General features: G+C 41.9%; 1 protein-coding gene across 3 annotated transcripts in view; it reads right to left on the reverse strand.

The window, feature by feature from the left end:
* gabrg2 (gamma-aminobutyric acid type A receptor subunit gamma2) overlaps positions 1-17118 on the reverse strand; it is a 57852-nt gene extending 40734 nt beyond the window's left edge. For 2 of the 3 annotated variants that reach the window (XM_023803549.2, XM_023803548.2), the window contains exon 1: positions 74-591. In XM_023803549.2, the coding sequence (XP_023659317.1) occupies positions 74-186 (113 nt within the window). In that variant the 5' untranslated portion in view covers positions 187-591. Of the gene's footprint in view, positions 1-73; positions 592-16716 lie in introns of those variants that run through there. The other variant, XM_072706440.1, reaches the window with a different exon arrangement.
* Between the last annotated feature and the right edge of the window lie 297 nt (positions 17119-17415).

Below are 17415 nucleotides of genomic sequence, written 5' to 3' on the forward strand. Positions count from 1 at the left end.
TGGATTTCCCCAATCGGTGCCGGAGCAAGCAGATGTTCGGTGTCAATTTAATAACGATGCATCTTCGGCTTACCTTGTAGGAAGATGGGCGATTATAAATACCCAGAGAATGATCTTTATAAAGGAAGCAGGCTTCGCCATCGCGTTTGAGCAGAATAAAAGATCTGGAGGAGCCATGATCACCATCTTCCCTTTTCCTCTCTTATAGCGGTTGGACGTGTCCCTTTATTTTAGTGTGTTCCTTCGGTATGATACATTACGCACATAGCGGGCTGTATTAGCATTTGGGGTCGGAATAAGACGCGCTGTGGTGCGATGCTACGGAGGCAACAAGAAGAACAAGCGAGGCGCGCGGCTGTAAAGGGGGAAAATGCCGAAATTACATAAATGCAACAGCACCCTAAAATCCAGCGGCAGGAAATATTTGAGCTTGTGCCTGAATGCAGATTAAGTGTGAGGTCAAAGAGGAGCTGATGCACGCTGCCGCAGCACTGATGAACACATGCGTGGTTTAAGCGCGCAGCGCCGGAGCCGGCGAGAGAGGAAAATAGAGATTGCTCTCCTGGATCTGTAAGAAGCTAGGAGCACGTCAAAACCGGGCGACCATCAAAGTACCAAAACACGAAATGCATACGATTTTTATTCTCTTTTGCTCATATAGCGCTTGTCAGATCGTAATCTGTCAACGGTGGAGATGTTTTTTTTTCTTCCGTTTTTGCGACCAGGAGCGTGATAAATGAGATTTTTCTCTTTTTGGGCTATTACTGATGTTAGGTGAGAACATCCAGCCGAAAAAGTGCCAAGCGAAACACTTTGTGGCCTTTTTTTAACGTTTCGCTTTGCATGTCTAGTAAGCAGAATTTCTATGTTAATTGCTTGATGAGTTATGCTTGTAATTCTGCACGACTGATAGAGCATTAAATATAATTAATAAAATATAATCAACAACTAAAATGATTATTAAATGATAGACAACTTTTATTTAGCACGCGTGAATTTACAACAAGTGTTTACACATTCAGGATCCAATAATCAATCTAAAATTTTAAGTACAGCTTTAATATAACCAAACATTAATATAATCAAACGTTACATCCTTAGTACTTAAATCCTTCCACATGACACAGGAGATTCCTCCCTTAAATGACGGTAATCGTGCATTTTTAACTTATGTGTCTGATTACATCAGCGTTTAAGTTCAAATTTGCACTTTAATGGAATGGTGTTGTTTCGTCAAAACGGTGTTGCCGAGTGACAATTTTGCGTCCTTTTAGAAAGGTTGTTTTCACTGCCTCCTGATCCTCGCGTACCAGCCTGTGTTCTCAGCACCTTGGAAAGCTGACAGGTCACCACCCCCCCCCCGTCGCCCCCTTAGCCTTAAAAAAGGTGAAAAACTCAGGCGAAGTCTATGAATAGTTACTATTTACACGGCTATAATAGTGTTTTTCCATGTCCTACCATTATTTAGGGCCTTGTGGATACGTTTGATAATGTTTTTTTAAGTTCAGTAAAATACAATTATAGCTCACAGCGTGTGAAATGAATGCTTGATGCTGATTGATGTTAAAGTGTCATTATAAATACATTATATATAATATTCACAATATCGTGTTTCAGCCATTGACAAGTTTACACCAGTACATTTCACTTACATCGAGTTGCTAAACTTCCACATTCATAGATCAGGACATGTTACCAGGGCACGTTGGGGGTTTGAGATCTATTGAAGGTCACAAAGACTGTGTCCCACCCACTAAGGTACAGAACTCGGGCAATTACTTCCATTGTGCAAATAGTGCATGTTATTTATGGGCAAAATGCTACAGCTATTCAATGTGACCAAAGTCACTTTTTGTTAAATATTGGACATTTTTCCACATTTCACGTACAGTATCCTGTGTGAATATGGAACCAAGGAATCATAGGCAAAGAATCCTTCAGTTATATCATTTGATAGAGATTTGGCATTAATAGAACATTTCTCAATTTTCACAGGGGGAGAAACAGAGGAAAGATGAAAACTTTTCATGTTTTCGAGGCAGCCTGTCTGCCTCTGACGTCAGCCTCGGCCTCACGTGTCTAACAGTGGCTCTCATCTCAATAAGCTCGGGATGGAGCCCCTGCAGAGGGTGCCGGTGGAGGGGGAGGGGCTTTCAGGCCTGCTTCCGCTTTCTCTTCTCGTCAGTGCCACTCCAGTCCGCTGGCATGTGTCTTTGAGCGGCTCGATTTTGGCAGAAGCGTCCCAGGCTGCCGTTAGCGCTTTGAGGTACCGCCATGTTGCCTGGAAACCAGCGCCTCTCTTTATGAAACATGAGAATCTGCTGTGTGCTTCTCCGCCCGTCCAAAATAAAACAAACAATCTGATTCACCTGGTGTCTCAAGGTCGGAATGAAGATCATCCTGTGGCAGAAATCTGACGAACGAGACTGATTTGCATTGCATTGACTCTTGTGGGCAGGCTAACGGAAAAAAAAAAAAAAATTCCTTGTGTTGGCTTTGCTATATCCCCGATTGTGGGAACCTCTTCGGTTCCAAAATGCTCTATCGCGTTAAGTGGAAGTTGCTGCTTCTGCACTGTTTTGCTAGCTTCTGTAATTCATTCTGACTGGCTTAAGAGAAACGCATACTGTAAATCTGACCCAATCCCAATTCAGTGGCTGTTCTCAAGAATCAGCGTTTTCTGGTTTGGGTACTGCCACATGGAACAAAACAATCCATGATTCAACTAGGACCGTCTATAATAAAGTAATCAAACGTAGGCCTGCAGTACAACCACCCAGAAAACCATTTTGGTGGCGTGAGATGTTCCTGTCTTCTTTCCTTCCGTATGGTCGGCAAGATGCTGCAGATCGGAATAACATTATTGCTTTGTCGTAATGATCCAATGCGTTTCCAATGTGATCATTATGCATTGCGGTGCGTAAATTTTGTGCATCAAAGGACAATGAGATCACCACAGAAGTACTTTAAAAATTAAAACCTGCTCACGTTCATTGTTGAGATGAGAGCACATAGCTATTTAGCCTAAGAATAATAGAAAATAAAGTTGGAGCAATGTATTTAATGGAAAATAAATTCAGATCAATCAAAACAATATGTCTAGAGTTCTATAACTAAACAACTTGCGTGTTGCGATGAGCCAGAAAATCCCAAGGCAATCAAATAAAATGAAAGATCTCCGTTTTGTAATGGTTGATGGCAGTAATCCATTTGGGAAACTGGTTTCTGCATAGCGTCACTGGAGCTTTGATTTCGTCTATTTTTCTGGTCCATCCCATTTGTCATTTTGATAGTGTGGGTGGGGTGGGGTGGGGGGGCAGATTTGAGAAATGATTCAAATGTCATTTAAACATAAAACATGCTGGAACATCTAAATCCTACTCCGCCTGCTACCATAATACCGCATCATCTGAATCTGTTGGAGCAGCAAAATCAACTTTGGCACACGTGGAATTCAAAGTCAAGGAAAATTTCAATTGCACAGCCCCCTGTTCAAATTCCATGAATGGCCTTCAGACAATTGCATTTTCCTTCTATTCAACCTCAGCGTTACATAAATGATATGGTCCTTCAGATCACTAGGCACAGATTAGCACAATAAAAAGAAGGCCTCGCAAACCTGAGCCATGATCGCTGGGAGCATTGTGTTAGAGGTTTAAAGTGACTTCACAGTCATTTTGATGATCTCTACTGTCTGGGCACCATCATTTGTCACTGTAAGCACATTTCAGCAGTAAACTCATTAAATCCCTGATTACACTCCATCAAATCACATAAGTCATTTCAGTTTTATTCTTTTTTTTTGGTATGATAAATGCTTTGTCATCTTTGAGTTGAATAGCTGTCAGACATCAGCCCAAGCCTCATATTACAGAACAGAAAAGGACAATCAAAATAAGATCAGTCGATATAAAATATTCATCTTGCTTAAGAACTTGCTGGCTTCTTTGAAGAAATACCTAAAAAAACGCATAGTTTTGTCTAATGTTCGACTGCTTTTTTCATTTGAGATCAGCATATTAGGCTTTAACAACAATGTTATCTCAGATTTGCAGACATTATATCTTAATATATCTGGCTTTGTAGTAGGTGTCAGCTTAGAATTTTGTGATATCAACACAACGGTCTGCGGCCAATCATCAGTTTACATTTTATCCGTATCAACGTGCAGAAATTTGCAGATGCTCTAGACAAACATGCACAGTAACAGCAATTACATTTTCCATATTTTTTATGAATTGTTATGAATGGCTGGCAACACTGCATTGTGTTTATTTTGCACATGAAGTCAGTGGTTGGGAGTGCTGCAGACGTAGCAGTCAAGAACGCTGATGTTTGTGGGCGTACTGAGATAGAATAGATTGGCAGGTTTGTTAAACACAATCAATTTACTTTGGATTCCGTAAAAGTTGCAGTGCGTCGTTCGTGTTACCGTGCTGAGGCAGAATCACGGACACACTTCCCTATGTCTGCAATGCATGGCGACCGTCGATCATCTCTCAACCCCCCCCAGGCCCAAAACATCAAGCTCTTCCATCACTCCTCTACTGTTAGCTCGAGTCCTTCCAAAGCAATCTGGTTAGATTCGGCTCCAGATGGCAAGTTACCTGCAGGGAACATTGATTGAAGGATCGGTATTCCAGATACACAGAATCCAGCCTGCCACAACTCCTTATTCAGACAGTTAAACTATTCGATTGGCTTTTCGAGAGTACAAGACATGTTCTATCCTCTCCTTTTCTCTTAACTTTCCTTTTTACTTGTTTCCTTTTCTCGAGTTCTGCAGGCTGTGGAAGTTGCAGTTCCTTGCTCACGCTAATAGACCATTGATCATTTATACTATGGACGTGTGGGGTACCAGCAGCAATGTACTTCATTTGCCGGCATTCTTAGGAACCATCCCCGCGGATTTATGACACGGTGCGTCGGTCACATTTGTAACTGTTCTGCGAAATATGCCGCGAACGTGCAGCACTTTTCAGGAGGGAACGTGGCGACGAGATTATAGCCCAAGATAGGGAGCGGGGACTTGATAGTATCGTCATCAGAGATCAGGTCAAGATATGCTTCCCAAGGACGTATAAACACAGGAAATCATCACGGCCAAATGACAGACACATTAATTAGCAGCTGCATTATTTGTGTTATGTAACGCTGTCACAAAAATGGGGCAGGGTAATTTGTCTCAGGTGTGGGAGTAGTTTCGCTGTTATCCATTTTGCAACATGACACACATAACCAGGGCAGTTTCTAACGCCTTTGACCTCACATCTCTCCCTCATGCACACACAGCCACTCACACATGAAAACACAGCTGGAATGTAAAACCCATGAAATAAAACTCTTGGTCATTTTACATAAAAATATGCAAAATGTAACTGCTGTCAGTGTACATGTTTAGATGTGCTGTCCCTCTTATTGGGTGATGCATGCACTGTCGTGTTGGCAGGGATTTAGAGGAGTCACTCATAACATGCTATTCGGCTAACCAGAAGCACAAGGTTTGAGACAAGATTCCAGTTAACCCAGAACCGAGAGACACGGGGACAAGACTCAGAACCCAGTACTATAAACAAGACTCCAATGGACCAGAACCATGAGACTTGAAGAAAGATGCCAGCTAACGGAGAACTAAGAGACTCAGGATAAGACCCAGAACGCAGAATTGCAAACCTGGACTCCAGCTAGCCAGATCCATAAGATTCGGCAAGATGCCAGTTAATCTAGAACCAAGAGACTCAGGACAAGATCTAGAATCCAGAACTGCACACCTGGAAGTAAGCTTAAGACTACGGCAAACACGGACCGTGAGACTCAAAGGCAAATTGGCAGCTAACCCTGAGGCGTGAACCTGGAAACAAGATGCCAGCCAGAAATCCAGGTTACGATGGCGGTAACCCGGACCAAACCCAGAAATAAGACACAGGCAAACTAAACCCCAAACCGAATGCTTGGCCTCATGCTCAAAGAACAGCAGTAACGACAGAGCCCCGAGCTATATTCACTGCCCAGCTTAAATAGGACTCAGAGCCAGCCTCCAGCGGCTCAGAGCGGGATCACACAGGCCTTGCTCAATTACCTGATTACAACACAGCACAGGTGTAAGGAATAGACACAGTTGTGGTGTCTGATACTGAGCATTTATCTTGAGATCTTGACAAAGCCACAAGCAAAGGTCTGAAAAAAAAAGTACTTTTTAAGTTGCTAAACAGGAGAAATCCTGTCAGAGCAGGATATGCTAATCCAGTCTGTCACTAAGTCTTTCGGTTTTGCCGTTGACGACCCCCCCCCTTGGCCATGAAAACCATCTTGGAAGAAAAAACATTTCCTCAGAGAGTCGTGTTATTTTGCAGATTACGTAGCAGGTGTTTGAAATTAAAACTCGGTAAAAGGGCTAACTACGCATAGATCATTCATTCACGGGAAAGTCTATATCGTGTCATGTTTGCCAACACAGGTTTGAAAACATGATGGTAACTGGTTTTCATTTTGGAACCAGTTGCAGCTGGTTCCATTAAACGACGACAAAGGTTTCACTGGTGTGACTTCACAAATATTCTCAGAAATGTGAACAAAAAAAAAAAAAAAGAGTGCACACCTTTCCATCCCTGTTGCTTAATGTTGCTACCAGGCTCTCATCTGTTTAATTGTGAAACAGGCGCATCAGCCGTGCGATTGTAATTGGAGGCTGGATATTTAGGCAAACTTTGTTAGGCAGAAATCGTCTGTGTTCCCAGCGTCAGCTTCTTTTGAATGTTCTTGGCACTTAAAAGGCCTTTTTACCTTTGAATGGCCTGGAGGTACAGTAGAGCAAGCTATCTAGATAGACGGCAAAGAAAATAACAGGTCTGCAGTAGATACACACACATTCAGACAGTACAAGACAGACTAAATTATATTAATGCAATGAATGTCAGGGAAAATATATTACATGGAATTTTGCAGTAACAACTCAGAAAAAGTTTTGCACAGTGAACGAATCAATATTGTGTTCCAATACTTTGTTGTGGAATAAAACTTGAATTTATAAAGGGAAAAAAAGTAAATGTCATTTGCAAAGACGGGTAGCAGACTAGTACTCGCCTGATAAAAAGTCAGTCAATTAAGTTCCATAAAATGCATTTTGGCTTACGATTGGGAGAACCCAGAGAAATATGTTTAGCTCCAGTGTTGTCTGTGATAATGTTTACTGCCTGTGAGAAACGGGTTCCATATGATTCTGTGAGATTTGTTGCTGTTTTTAATGGGATAACCTCTCTGTATGCCGGCGATATTTTAATGAGGTTTTGATATCACAGTTAAGGCCTTGTAGGCCTTATTCAGAAGCTAAAAAGCGGTTTTCTGCAAGACTTACTCTACCCCAATCAGCCACCCCCGCCCATCTTGGAGGAAATGCCACATTTCAGAAGGCAGATGGTCTTTTCTGCCTAAAATTATGCAGAAGTCACATATTACATTGCTGCATGAGAGCGACAGCACCGTCTACTTATAGAACTAGGTGCTCCTGGGCTATGGATCTCGCCGCGTGACATTCGCACGCACTTCACAGGACGCCTTGCCAGACCATATCGCATTATCTGACTGCTCTGTGACGGTCTTTCCAAGGCGCTGCTGACCCACAAACAGGCTGCACCGCATGTTAAAACCAGTTTACACCAGAATCTGCATGTTACAAAGGTTCAATACTGGTGTTTGAACTTTAAAAAAATTATAATCTTCGAAAAGCAAAGCATCGCACAGCAAGACATTTAACTTCATACTCTGCATAACTAATTTGTCGTGTATTACAATAATTTATGTAAAAGTTCGGTTGATTGTAATCTAGTCGTGCATAATTGTGAGGTTTGCTTGAAGCACTTCTTTGCTCTAATTTATCTCCAATTGCATATTATACTCTGCTATCTGCAGCAGCCACACCCACTCCCCCCCCAAACACCCCTCTGTGACGCATCGGCTTGTCAGTCATTGGCCTTTTGTCAGTCACACTTGTCAGCTACACCGCTGAGCACTAAAGAGCCAGTGGTGAACGCGGAAGCACTGTATCCCCTAACACGGTTAGCAGGCACTTTTCAGAGCCTGACAGATGCTTATGCAACGGTCAGTCAGACAGGGAGGCTGTTCGCTTCCTCAGAGGAGGGATGACAAGGCGCTGTCAAAGAAATCAAACGTCTCCAACTGAAAGTGAAACAAAATAAATCAAGATTAGAGGGGGGAAAAAAAAATCCACAACGTTACGGTTTCCTAGTGATCATGAGATCAACAAGGAAAGCACCAGATTTGCTAACACTCTGCAATATCTTATTGCAAGTGCATGCATTTTAAGATTTCTAATAGAATCTTGGAATATTTCTCTCTGAAATGATGATTCATGGGGCTCCTGCATCTTGAATTTAGGATTAGTCACTGTAGACACACCTTTCATTTTTTTTTTTTTTTCCATTTTCAGCTTTACCTTGATTTAAAAGTGGTCATGGTGACAATCATTCTGAAAAGTCTGAGGAAAAAAGTGCTTCGTACATCATGCATTGGCATCACAAATTCTGACTGCAGCTGAAAGCTAACGGTTAAAATAGATAGTTCTACAAAAGGGCAGTAGCAGATTAAAACGAAATATAGTATCACCTATTTTAATGTATAGATGGAAGCCACTTTTCCAACAGGGGATTTTCAAGCATCAGTCACTCTGGGTAAGTATGGGTTAACAAAGTCATTATGAAATGCTGTAGTCAGCACAGGCTAAATAGGTTATCTTAGAATGATCTCAGCAAAGTACTCTGATGCACAAGTGAGTTGTTGGGTGAACTTGGCTGTTTGTTGGTTGTTTTACTTCCAGAAAAATGTGACATTCTCAATATAAACCTCTACAACTTATCATAATACTGTATATTTGGTAAAGCTAAAAGATAACTGCACCTTCATGATGCATTCATAGAACATTCAGTGCACCTTCATAATGCATTCATAGAACATTCAGTGCACCTTCATAATGCATTCATAGAACATTCAGTGCACCTTCATAATGCATTCGTAGAACACTCATAAGCAGCAGGTACCCTTAACAGCTTAAATATACTGTAATGACTAGCAGACCGAGGCACTGCGGCAACGATGGCGAATGACGAGGAGGCTTGTTTAGCAGAGAACAATACACTTTTATTACAGTCCATAACAGTATTAACACAGGCACTCAAACAAGCACCGAACCAAATATACTTGGGAACCACAGCGAGGTCAGATACCGAACAGTAAATCTCACACATGGTGGGTAATTTATACAATACTAAAGACACCCAAGGATTGGACAGGGTTCACATATGACACGGGCAAAGATACATGCCACAATGGAAAAATAGAAGTATTAACAATAATACAAGAAGGGGCTATTTATAGTTACTTCCAATGCATGCTGGGACATGCAAATGTACTTCCAGTTGGGACACCCCGCCAGCGTTACAATACATTAATAACAAACATTATATAATTATATGATTGTTTATTATTGTATAATATTTGTGATGTATGTTAAAGCTATTAAGGTTTGATAGGATGTTGTATGAATGCATTATGAAGGTATGTTGACTGTTGTATGAATGCATTATAAAGGAATTACGAATGTACTGTTAATAAAGTATTACCATATATTCTAATGAGGATGACATGTTAAACTATTGCGGAGAAATTGCTGGCTAAAAATTGTATCATTCTGCTGACTGCATCACCTGCTACAATGGACGGGATTTATCCATACATAATAATGCAACGCATGTTATGTTGTATTGTACATGAGTTATATTGTATATGGCTCTGTATGCAAGTTGACTTTGCATGTTGTTTGTGCAGAGTTCTACTGGGAACTCCATTTTCTTCTTACAAATCAGCATTTTCCCCAAAATAGATGCGATTATATGAATTGGATTCTGTAAATTGCCCTTGGTATCTGAATATGTATGTGTGTGCGCGCGCACGTGTGTGTGTGTGTGTGTGGACGTGGACCAATATCCCATCTAGGAATGCCCCCTGTCTCATGCCCTACATTTAATAGCTTGAGATGTAGGTGTTAAGTTTTGCCCTATCTAGAAAACATTTTCACAATTTTTAATACACATATGTATGCTATGTGTTCATTCGCTCAGATTTATTTAACAGATAACAGTATATTTTTGTTGTATCAACATGTGCTATGGACACAGATTAATTTTACTGTATCTTGAACAGCAAGAAATCACCTTCGTTTTTAAATATTACCAGGGATTTGAGAAGCACTCCTTGCATATTGCGGTTTTGTAGTTTGTAGACGGGTCTAAAATGCCAAGTCGGCAAAACAAAAGTTTCCTGGAGGCCACAGAGTTGAGCGCTGGCAGCTGAGTCATTCCTGTTCATGCTGTCAACTCAGAGAACTTTGTACCCCAGGGTACAAACCACAATAATGTACCCCCAATGGTACAAACAATGTTCCTCAGAGTCCATTTTTGTACCTTAAACAGTACAATTACCTACAGCTAAGGGAACATTTGGCAGACCCTTGAGGGCACAGCCCCAGTGACAAGTAATTGCACGGTCAAAGGTACAAAATGGTACTTTTTATCTGACAGTCTACTATTCTTGCAAAAGAAATTAATATTTTAGATCAAATGTAATGTGCGTTCCGAAAGGTAATTAATACTTTATCTGGACATCTCGGAAATACCAGCTGTGAAAACGTGCATGTGTGATTAATGACGAAGATGGGGGGTCAAATTAGTCATCAGCCTCCATTGTTGATTAATAGATGGACACGTCCTGTTTAGCTACAGGTTAGCATGTGTAATTCTAATGGCGGGAAGTCACTCGCGCATGGTGTGGTCACATGACAAATGGACACGGCGACAGGCAGGGCTGCCCGAGTACGTGTGGTGAAGAGACGTCCGAGCTTCTGAGCGGCCGAGGACGTTGCACTGCTGGGCTCCCTTGGGCTAGCTGCTAGCAAAAGCATAGTGGCAGCCAGTTTTTAAAGCTACACGTATAGTTACCAAGTATATTTCGAGTAATCCATCAATGGAAGCCTTGGAGCCATTTTTTGTACCCGCTTGTCCTATTCTGGGACATGGGGGTTCCAGGGCCTATGGGTGCAAGGCAGGGAATAACTCAGGATGGGGCACCAACCCATTGCAGGGCGCACACACACCTACACACAATTTAGAAACTCCAGTTAAAGCATATTGTAGGACTTTGAGGTGGGGGGGGGGGGGTAACTGAAGTACCTGGAGGCAATCCCACAATGACACAGGGAGAACAGGAAAACTCCACACACATGGAGCCCTAGCGGAGACTTGAGCCCTGGTCCCAGATTTGCGAGGCAACAGTGATAGTGCGCCACACACATTCAGGACAATCATGGTCAGTAATTAAAGTGGGGGAAAAAAATCTAATATAACAAAAGTGTTTTTGCACCTGTTGAGGTATGAATATAGATGTTAATCCATTCCACACTTAAAATTACGAATTATTTTATATGATAATACATAATATTCATTTTAAAATTGTAAATGAGGTATAATTTTAGGGATGGAGTTGCTATATTTGATTTATTATGCAAAAACACATACGGCTATTTGTGATGTTTCATTCATAGAATCTTAATACTGCATAATTCAGAAAAACAAAACGCAACAAAAAGGCATCTCATGTTGTCAATACACAATGGAATTAAGGTACACTGGGTTAAATCTATTTCAAAGCTCATTCTTGAGGACTGGGTCCAGCATTCAGCGACTGAAAGCCTTTGCTGTCCTCAGACTCAGCTAAATCCGGGGCCTCGACTGTCTGCCAACCCTGTCAGTCACAGAGCTAATCTGCTCCCTGGCCACGGATGTGTTGGAAAGTTGGAGGTGGCTTGTGGTCCGAATGGAAGGAATCCGAGGACAGAAGCACTCTGTGGATTCCCACGATCCAGGAAAGCCTCTCCGACACCAGCCAGTCAATCGGGGCATAGATCCCATCTTTTAAAAGCTGCACACTGCTTGGATTTTGGGAGCTGCTCCGATATTCTAACGTTTCGTAGCTACTAATCAGATTGTGAGTGACAAAATGACGCATTCTAGAACAGCCCAGGGACGGAAGCTAATTGAACCGTCAGCAATGGGAACTGGCACAGTGCTTGGCCATGAAGCATTCTGGGTCAGCAACTTTGCGATGTGACCAATTTCCACTGGAAAAGGTGTAGTGTTTTGCATTGTTAAACTGTGCTCTGCTGACAGTCTACCGTTGAACACACAGTGGCGTTTCTGTGGGTAAATATTTTGCTAAATACTTTTTATCACGCACAGTATCCCATGTTACTGAATAGTAATAGAAAAAACAGCTGTTTTTGCAGCTTGAAATTTTGTAAAAGCAAGCTGGAGAGTGCTTACTCTGCGTTTATGGTCCTTGGGCACACATCTGACAACTGGAAGTACATTATCCTACCCCAGACTATATGTATCTATATTGCTCTCTTTGATGTTATCGAAACATTGTACATTTGCTCCAAAGTGTCTGCAAGGCCACTACTGAAGTTGTAGCAGTAGTTTTTGTGAGGTATCCTGCAAAAACAGGGGCATATAAGGGGGCGTGGGGTACCAGACCAAGCTGAAAGCTGATTGGCCCTTGGAGTACCCCTTTCCCTGTCACTCTCAAATTCAAATTCAAACCACTTCATTGGCTGATAAGACCCTACAGCTGCAAAAATAAAGCCTCATGGCACCAGTACCTCTCCAGTCCTCATTCCCACTTACACTCAGCTTCAGCTTCACTTAGGAAAAGCAAAGCCTCTTGTAAAGATTTCAAAGCATCCACAGGAGCACTTTTGGGGCCATTTAACCCCTACCTGTTACTGCATGTAGACGTCAGGGTGCTGCCCCCAGATCCCGTTGAGCAGCAATGCACTGAAAACTAGCAACTGTCGCTGCGACCACCAGCCAAAAAGGCCCCGGGGAACGAGTTCTCAAAGATGTCACAACTTTTCATGCAAGGTTTGAAGTTGGGAGTTATGGTCTAGAGTAGGTTAGTCAGCCAACCGGTGGAAATTAAGTAGCTATTACACTTTGGGCATGGTTTCTGAGACATACCCTGTACTGTCAGTACCACTAATGGCCTAATACAAGCCCATAGCAGCCTGAGATAAGTCATTGTGCGTGTGTGCATATTTTTTACTCTTATCATAAAACTTTCACAATGTTGCTGATGATTTATCGATCTTATTACAGCCTCTACGAGATGTAGTCATCTTGTTCCTAGATGTAATCAGTGACGAGAACGTGATCCTCCTAAATATCCATGGACCAATGAGGAATTCAGATGGCAATCAGCACGAGGTCTTCCGTCAAGGGCCATCAATGGCCGTTAGCATGGGGAGATTCTGAACAGGGCACGAGAATCAAAGCGCCCAACTCTATGCAGAAATCAGACAAGACCGATCATCAGAAGCAGGACCAGGGGGAAGAATGGAATAAATAATGTAGAATGTGTGTGGATGATGTGTGTGTCTTTCAGCAGGGAAAAAGGCAGCCAAATTAAACCAGTACCTCAAAGGCGAAAAGATCAATATCGGTCCCCCAAAGAAGCCCACGACTGGGGTACCCTTCAGTACCTACATCACTCTACCACTGTAATGACTGGTCCTCCACAATCACAAGCTGGCTATGACCTACAGCCATGCATTTGGACTTGGCTGCGTCATGCAAAATTACGTGACTGACAATCCTTTGATTGTTATATATATACACTGACATCAAGATGTTAGTGTTCTGGAAATGGAAATTAGCCAGTATCTCTGCCATAATCGAGTCATAGATATCAGAAATCACGTATGGCGTGTGATAGCTAGGTCTCAAAGGATCGTAATACAGATCTAACTGCAACACACTCGGACTATAACAGACAAATTCCCTGCTTAGCCAGTGACAAAAGGATCCTAGGTCTTTACAAATTATTCTAACCATGCGGACCCGAACGAGAAGGCAAGGGTACAAATATTCCCAAAGGTTGAAAAAATCTGGCAAGAAATTCATTACTGAAAAAAGTTTGATTTACTTTCTGCCGCATTGTGCAATAGGTAAACCTTACAGGCTTATTTTTCACTAATCATTTTCATCCGACAGGATATCGATCTCTCCCACAGCCTAACAGAACTCAGGGCCAATGAGCTAATGGGTCATACTGGTTACCTTCACAGAAAGGCTACCTTGTTTCATTAAATCTCAGTCAATGTGCTTAAAGAAGATCCTATTTATAGGGCATTCTGCTTTGGTATTTCGTGAAAGACTTCAGGAAGATAAGCAAAAATAAGATAACAGGAGCTTACTGGAGAGCGTGATCATGGAACACTGATCATTTTATCACATTACTCACGTTATTGCAATGCGACACATGACGAATAGGGCCATTAGCTCTAATGTATGACTCCAAGAATCACTAAGACGTACAATCACCAGAATCACTAAGACATACAATCACCAGAATCCAAGGGCTGTTTTTTCATGGTTCGTTTAGAACATTAATTGTGATATTTGCCAGAAAATCAATTTTTATATATTATTTGTGAAATAAAAAGAGTGAGTTTAGGGAGGTGTGGAAATTTAGTGAGTTGCTCGGGGCCTCGCTACTTGGGGGTTTCAATCCCAGAGTCGGTTCCCAAACCTCCTGTTTCCACTGATTTCCTCTTGCAGTAAAACTGCTCTCTGAATTGTCCATAGTGTGTGTATGTGATCATGTGTCTATGACACTGTGTGGACATGTGATCCCCACAATTAGGCAGGGGGAAAAAAAAATCTTATTTGAACCTTGTGGTAAATCTTTTTCAGTTTATCAATTTTATAAAAATCTGGGGCTGCAATTAAACAAAAAAGAGGAAACTAAAAATGCCAACTTCTGTATTTTGTTTGATTACTTATGGTTAAGGTTAGGGCTGGGTAGGGGTTAGGGTCGCTGGGATTCGGGTCCCAAGAAAGATATAAATACAAGTGTGTGTGCATTTGCATAGACCACTTTTGAGATCCCCATTTGGATAACCTCAGTTTTATAAGAATCTGTGAATGCAATCAAAAAAAATATATACAAGTGCCCAAAGCATTGTATTTGAGTTGGTTACTTATGGTTAAGGTTAGGGATGGGTAGAGGTTAAGGGTGTCGTGATTGGGATTATGGTTTTTCCCATAGAAATGAATGGACGGTCCCCATTTAGATAGAAAGACCAACTTGTGTATGTGTGTGCGCGCGCACGCTGTGATAGACTGTCCTGTCCTGTCCTATGCTACTTGGAATCAGCTCCAAGCTCACGGTGAATCTGCACTTGTGTTAAATAGCTGTGGAAGGTGCATGAATAGAGGACTTTAATTCTCAGTGTATGGACACAGAATTTTGTGATGAGACTTCAGCCCCTGACGTGACACCATCGTGCGAGGTGTTTGATCTGAATTGCTTTGGTTTAAAGTATCCAGCCCTTAAAACAGTTAAAGGATTTGGAAAAGTGTAAAGCTGAAATGCCTATTGTAAATAATAAAAGGCTATGCGGTTTAAAAGAAGCCTGTTAACATAAGTCATTGGTCTTCTTTTTTTGCATTTTATGTACGAGCCAGAACAAATGACCTCCAAATAAAGTATCTACAGAAGTCTCCCTGTCCTATGGGCATTTTATCACATTAGCTCATGCTTTCTGGATTAATCAAAAATGAAGTGTAATACAGTGTGCATTCTCTATGAGATAAGATTACGAAGTCATTTGCCCTAAAAGAAAAGAAAAAAAAAAAACACGTTTGGCACCATTGCCCCCCCGACCCCCCCTAAAGATGGAGTATGGTATCAGACTCATAGAGTACGCAGTAGGGGGGCCCGGGTGATAGGGCAAAGAGTCGTCTGTCTCATTTATGAACGATGAGGACCTGTCCCATGGTGACCAGTCAGCGGGAGTGGGGATGGGTCTTGAAATTTAGCAGCGTCCCGATGGGTCCCATTACTCTTCCATACAGCCTGTTTTGCTCAGCACCGCAAATGCACTCTCAGCTTAATGGAATTAATAAAGCGATGCTGTTTTCAGGTTTGTGTAGCGCCCCCATGCCACGGTGATGGGCATGACACCTAAACTTTATCCAATATCTCTATGGGGTGACCCAAGTTCTTTTATTTATATAGTTATTTATGGTTTAAGGTTTGAGATGTTAGCTCTCACTTAATTGGTAAGAGTTTCGGCTGTTATTAACTATTAAGAATACTTCTCATGAAATAATTAATGACTTCAGTAGTAAAATGAAAATATATCGTGGTTTGTCTTCCTGCCAATTACCAGTTCAGTATATTAAATGGGAAACTAAATCACCATACACACCTTTAAAGTTCATATGAAACTTAGTTTCCCTTAAATCAAACAATTTAAGAAATCGATCTTACCTTAGAGAAATTATTTCGGGTGTGCTAGGATTATCAAATACAACCAATCACTTCTAATAGCACCTTTAAATGCTTAGCATAGTCAGGGAATTAACATTACCATACATTAGCAGCACACAATAAACCCAACACATTTACAAAGTCCATCTGAATGCTCGCTGAAACTTCAGGAAAGCTCCTATGCCGGCAGTATAGAAACTAACACGCCCCCCTGGTGAGGCCTGGTGAGGCCTGGTAACGAGGCTCGGGAGCGGTGAGACCCGACATGGAAGCGGCCGCTTCGCTCTGCGAGCAAACAGATAGAGAAGCAGGTACCTTCCGCTTCAGGAGAGGCGCGAAGCTCCGTCGCGGGGGGACGCCTGGGAGCCCGTATCTCCTGCAGACCCGTTTGGCTGGCGTCCAGTTTCCCCTTCGCCCACCTTGCGCAGGTGAACGGCGAACTTGACATCTGAAGTCACTGACACTGTGCCGGAGGTTGCGTTTAGCTTAAGATGGCGGCCAGGCGCCACAGCGCACTTACGATTAATGCTACTCCCGCGGTATTAAACTTCAGAAATACTTTGAATACACGATCAGAAATACCCGACCTCTGATAAACTACTTATCAATCCGACAACTCTTACCGTGCGTAATTCCACTTCTAAAGCCTAGAGGTGGATATTAACCGTATAATTACAACTTTCCTCGGCACTATCCGTCTGCGCGCAACCATCCCCGCTCCCTCGCTCCCTTTTTCTTCCCGCTTTTCCTGCAACAGGGTCAGGTTCAAAGGTCACTATCCATTTTCACCCAATAAACTCACAGAAATTAACATAATATTTTAAAATACAAACAAAATTCAGGCCTTGAGAAAATAAACAGATTTTGGCACAGTATATTCAAAAGCGACTTTAATACATTTTGTAACATTTTTCAAAAACAAGGAAATAAAAGAAAATATAGCACAGGGCTACATTTGGAACATGGGCAAAGGCATATAAAGTGAGCCAACACAATAGAATAAATGGTATATCA

Source organism: Paramormyrops kingsleyae, chromosome 24, assembly GCF_048594095.1.
Source record: "Paramormyrops kingsleyae isolate MSU_618 chromosome 24, PKINGS_0.4, whole genome shotgun sequence".
Classification (NCBI taxonomy): domain Eukaryota; kingdom Metazoa; phylum Chordata; class Actinopteri; order Osteoglossiformes; family Mormyridae; genus Paramormyrops; species Paramormyrops kingsleyae.